This window comes from Berghia stephanieae, chromosome 6, assembly GCF_034508935.2.
Source record: "Berghia stephanieae isolate SIO BIC M18660-M18661 chromosome 6, UCSD_Bste_1.3, whole genome shotgun sequence".
Classification (NCBI taxonomy): domain Eukaryota; kingdom Metazoa; phylum Mollusca; class Gastropoda; order Nudibranchia; family Aeolidiidae; genus Berghia; species Berghia stephanieae.
In genome coordinates, this window is record NC_088365.1 from 42,647,595 (window position 1) to 42,653,594 (window position 6,000).

Here is a 6,000-nt window from a genome sequence, read left to right on the forward strand (position 1 = left end):
GGTCCCTGCCTTAACGCATCTACCCCATAGACAAATAAACAGATACTTTTTTGCTGTTGTTTTGGTTATTTGTCAGCGACGCATCTCACATGTATGCGTATTATATTCGTCGTAAGCAGGCTAATTCATTCCGATGTGTATGTTGCTTTTTTTTATTATCATTATTCTGAGTTCATAATGTGGTCAAGAAGGTTCAGGATGCGGTCCTACATACCAATGGTCTACACGTTTTCACAGTCATTTGCAACGGGCAGTCATCGACATCGTTGCTGGAAGTGTATGCCGATGCCAGATGGAAAGACGGTCTTTCAAAGATCTGCCGCTTAGATATTCTGCGTTTCTAAAAGAAACATTTTAAGTAGTTTTTTTAAAGGTATACTTTGTTTGTTTATTGTTTGACGTTTGTTTTTGTTATTTTGTTTGTTTTTTAAAATGTTTTTTTTTTTTGTTTTTTGTTTGTCGTTTGTTTTTGTTATTTTGTTTGTTTTTTAAAATGTTTTTTTGTTGTTTTTTGTTTGTCGTTTGTTTTTGTTATTTTGTTTGTTTTTTAAATGTTTTTTTGTTGTTTTTTGTTTTTGTTTTGTTTTTAATCCTCTTCCCTTGCATTTAAAAGGCATCTGACACCAGGAAGACATTCGAATTCAACGTCACTTCCGATGTGATGAGGTATATAATAGTATGTATAAAACGCAAACACCTTTCTCAAGGGCAATGCCTAGTGTCAACAACCCCCCCTCATCATCATCCCCGAAAGTAGAATTTTCTTCCATTACCCAAGATGATCTATTAAACTACTCCATTAGAGTAAAAATAAAGATCTGAAAAAGTGTGTAAAAACAGTGCCCGACAAGGCAGTGAGAAAAATTCAAGAAAACGCCTTTCTCAAGGGCAATGCCTAGTGTCAACAACCCCCCCCCCCCCCCCCCCCCCCCTCATTATCATCCCCCAAAGTAGAATTTTCTTCCATTACCCAAGATGATCTATTAAACTACTCCATTAGAGTAAAATTAAAGATCTGAAAGAGTGTGTAAAAACAGTGCCCGACAAGGTAGGGAGAAAAATTCAAGAAACCCCCCCCCCCCCCCCACCCCTTTCTTCCAAGATTAAAAAAAAAAATCAGCCTGTCTCGACTGGGGATCGAGCCTCAGACCTCCTGATTACCTTCTTAGAAGAAAAGTAGAAAGCAGTTCAAATATGTAATTGTTACTGCCATTTGACGATGCATAACATTCACTTTTCTGTGAGTGACTTTATTGATTTTATTGAATATATCTGTCTTTGTAAAAGCGCTTCCGAGCAAATTTGGTGGAAAGAGGAACTATAGAAATCACTCATTATCATTATTATTATTATTATTATTATTATCATTATTATTATTATTATTATTATTATTATTATTATTATTATTATTATTATTATTATTATTATTATTATTATTATCTTCATCTAACAGACCCAGCTAACGAATCACTGCTGGGTGGAAGGGTCAAAAAATTTCGATTGTATCCGAAATCGATACCGCTAGACAGGTGCTGTTCAACCGGGGTACTGAGACCCTCGTTTTCTTAAAGCAAGACAGAAAAAAAATTGAAGAATGCAAACCAACAGCTTCTTCTGCTGACCAAAAGTAAACGTGCTGAAAGCGCTTTACAGGAGTCCACGTACAGCAGCAAAGTTTAATATGTAGGACGAGACGTGGTGCCTGTTAGGCGTTACTACATTTTTCTTCTGGCAGAAACATTGCTGTTAACGACCAGGTATTCATTTTATGCCTGAGTACAGTAAAAGAATGTGAGTAAAGAGTCTTTTCCAAGAACTCAACTAAGCGCCGCTCAGAGTGGGACTCGAACAGTGGACCGGCCCCAAGGCGAGTGTCATACCACAAGACCACATTAAAAAAACAGTGATATACAACACAAACGTAGTTCTTCTACATCATCGTCATCATAATCATCATCACCATCATTATCATCATCACCATCAACTACATCATCCTCATCCACTGTATCATCATCATCATCCTCATATCATAATCAGCATCATCTAAAACAGCAACACCACCACCACTACCGACAACAACAACAACCACAATAACATCATCATTACCTTGGGTACGTCCAGCCATTTCTCAGCAGCATCCATGGCCTCCTTGGCGTTGTTCTTGTTATCCTTAGGGTCCCAATCCTCCCAGTCAGGGCACAGACCTAAAATGAAGGACAAACAGAGAGATTTATCGGTAACCCTTATAACATGAGTATAATTCATCAAGAACCAAATTGATTCAAAAAGCACTGTATATAAGCTTAAAACACGATCACTTTATTGGGTTGTTTTTTTCCCCCTTCATATCTCAGACATTCGGTTAAACGAAATGAGGAAATTTTATATTAAAAAGGTAATCTGCGGAGACAAAAATATAGATGGTCGGTGACAGATAGATCATACAGATAAACAGAAAGACAGACAGATCGGAAGGGTCGAAAGAACCATTTGATTAAACATAGGAAAAACGGACAAATAACTGAAACGACAGAGACAGAGACAGAAACAGAGCAACTCACAGAGTCACGTTACGTTTCAAAACTGACATAAAAGACAGACATTACGTCAATTAGCGATGAATTAGACCGATAGATAACAAGACAGCCATACGGACAGATCTACATATAGACAGATATGTTTGATAGGTAAAGGGCGATATGAAGGAACTGGGCCTGGAGGAAGATGATGCTCTGAACCGAGATGCATGGAGATATGGCAATCGTTATGGCAACCCTGCAAAATACGGGATAAGCTGAAAGAAGAAGATACATATAGACAGACAAGCATACTATATACGTACAGACAGACATATACAGACAAGAAAGATAACACAGACTGACACTGACAAACAGACAGACATACAAATACAGACATACTTACCAGGTCCAATAGCATCGACCAAGGCACCAATAGCCCGTCCATCGTTCCAGTCGTGGGTAAAGTTGTTGATGGGCAGGTCCGGGACCTTGGACTGGATCCAGTTGAGAAGCCTCTGTTTGGGCGTGGGTGCCTTCTCGTTGGGGGTTGGATCCTCGCCCTCCCACATGGGCATGGAGATGGAGTAGTGGAGAATGAGCGTCCATATTAGACCCAGGATAAGCTTCAGCTTGCCTTCAACGATATCTCCACTGTCTAAAGAAAACAAGTAAAAATAATTGTATAGATTAATTAATTTAATCAAGTAATCCATTAACATGCTCATTTATAGCGCATTTGTGAGATTTCTAATGCTCAATACGTCATAAATTGCTTCTTTCATTTCTCCAGCAGGCCATGCAAAAGTCTCGTAGCCAACTTCTACAGCACAGGTCACAGGTAAGGCGACGTTTTTGTACATATATTTCTAATTTTTGGCCCATCGTTTCAAATAAATATTATTTAGGGGCAGCGTGACTCAGCGGTACGGTCTTTGCTCCGTACCCGAAAGGTACCGAGTTCGAATACTCGCTGCGCTGTGTGGCCTTGAGCAAGTTACTTCGCCCTAGCTCAGTTTGCGTCGCTGCACTGCGGATGACGCCTGGGTTATTCCCCTATGGGATTAATAAAGGGAAATTTATCTTTTATTTTATTTATTTTATGTGGGGGGGGGGGGGGGGCTGAAATGTTAGTTGTGGTCACATTGAGAAATTACTTTAATTCTCCTCAATAGAAACCCATGTCTCATATTTTCCACTAAAAATTCAATTTTTAGCATCAACATCACATCGACATAATACTGTTTTGGTGCCCTGTGTCAAAAACAATCCGCTTTTCAGTAAAGTAACACGCATAATAATAATAATAATAATAATAATAATAATAATAATAATAATAATAATAATAATAATAATAATAATAATAATAATAATAATAATCAATAAATATTAACAACAAACAAGACATAAACAGTAACATTGCGTTATTGCCAAACTCATTCAAAAGAAAACAACAAAAACAAAAAACAAAAAAAACGAAACAAAACAAAATAAATAAAATAAAATGATTTTTTTAGGCTACACCTTCTTATCACAGCCATCAACCGACGACGAATTAATTATGTATGATTATAATGCAGGTTTGCGAATAAAAACAAAACTTCACAAGGTAAATGGATGTAACATGGGGCAGTAGCTACGAAAACTCCAACCATCGCAAACAACAAGATCTGTGACATAATGATATATACACACATTTATCTATCTATTTTAATATTCACATTTTGCCCACTACATACGTTCACAATATTTCAGTTATTGAAATAAATTAATTAATTAAGTAATTAATCAATTAACAAATAAAAATATAAATAAGTTAAATCAATAAATCAATAAATAAACTGATAAACAAATAAATTAATTAATTAATTGCAAATTGCCCATCAATCCATCTATCCACCTAACTACTTATATACCGATTTATCCATCCATCCATCCATCCACCCAAAACCCACCCACCCATCCATCTATCTATCTATCTTATCTAACTATCTATCTATCTTATCTATCTATCTATCTTTCTATCTACCTACCTACATATCTATCTATCTATCTCCACCTCTTTCATTTAAAAAACTAGGCATCCAAGGAGAAATAGTATTAACCAGCTTTTACACACCATAATTACTGCTATGCTTTACGCTTTCTCAATACATTAAGCAGATAAGAAGCACATAAAACATAAGGTTTACGATGAACATTGTATAGGATGAGAATAAGCGCCTGTATTGCCAAATCAATACAAACGCAGAGTTAAACATACTGTATATAATATGAAATGAATAGAAGCTAGCATGTGTGTTAGAGAGAGAGAGAGAGAGAGAGAGAGAGAGAGAGAGAGAGAGAGAGAGAGAGAATGTGTGTGCGTGTATGTAAAAGAGAGATTGTGTGTGTGTGTGTGTGAGAGAGAGAGAGAGAGAGAGAGAGATAATAGATACAGAGATAGAGAGAGAAAGAATGTGTGCGAGTATGTGTGTGTGTGTGAGAGAGAGAGAGAGAGAGAGAAAGAGAGAAAGAGAGAGAGAGAGAGAGAGAGAGAGAGAGAGAGATATTCGAAATAACATTTCGTAAAAGGAACAACAATATGAACTTAAGAAACAGTTGGCTAAATATCAACATACAATTTATACTACTGATTGAATACTACAATGATAATAATTTATATTTCAATGCGGACAAGATTCAAAACAATAATAGTGTTATTCTTAACAGTTTTTCACACACACACACACACACACACACACACACACACATAAAAAAAAACATTGAATTCGGCCGGCCATTACTTTTGAGAGAGAAAAGAAAATTGCACATAAGGCTTGTACACGATAAAAACCATGTTTCATGCGCTCTTAAGATTATTTTTATGCTAAAAATAAAGAAAGAAAAAAAGATTGTATTCATATAATAAGGCTTGTACACGATAAAATTATGATTAATTCACACACATACACACACACACACACACACACACACATATATATATATATATATATATATATATATATATATATATATATATATAATATATATAAATATATATATAAAATTATGACGCAAAAGGGACTATAGTTTAAAGATAGAATAAAAGTGTGGATCTCCGAAGCAACGATCCTATAAAATGTATTAGTTCACATCAGGCATGGGTAAGATTACCCATACGTTTCATGAATGATTTGTTTTCCCCAATAACAAATATAATATCATAAAAATAAAAACAAATATAAAAAAAGAAAGAATAATAAGAAATAAAAGCAACAACAACAAAAAAATTGACATTAAGATATAGGGAGAAAAAGAAGGGGGAAAAAACAACATTGATTGAATGATAAAATAAAAACTTTTTTAAAAAAAGAAGAAGAAGAAGAAATAGAGGAGGGAAAATATTTTTTAAAAATATAAGGTGAAAAAAAAAAGAGAAGAAGAAAAAAAAAAAACAACAACATTGATTGGAGGACATCTCCTCAGAGATAGCGGATAATGT

The 6,000-nt window shown here is 35.2% G+C and overlaps 1 protein-coding gene across 5 annotated transcripts in view; it reads right to left on the reverse strand.

Annotated features, from left to right (window-relative positions):
* Positions 1 to 6,000, reverse strand: part of LOC144975048 (filamin-A-like) — a 138,444-nt gene that overhangs the window by 81,353 nt on the left and 51,091 nt on the right. For all 5 annotated transcript variants that reach the window (XM_078918726.1, XM_078918725.1, XM_078918724.1 and 2 more), the window contains exons 3-4: positions 2,923 to 3,174; positions 2,107 to 2,204 (exon numbers count right to left, since the gene is read on the reverse strand). In XM_078918726.1, the coding sequence (XP_078774852.1) occupies positions 2,107 to 2,204; positions 2,923 to 3,174 (350 nt within the window). The remainder of the gene's footprint in view (positions 1 to 2,106; positions 2,205 to 2,922; positions 3,175 to 6,000) is intronic.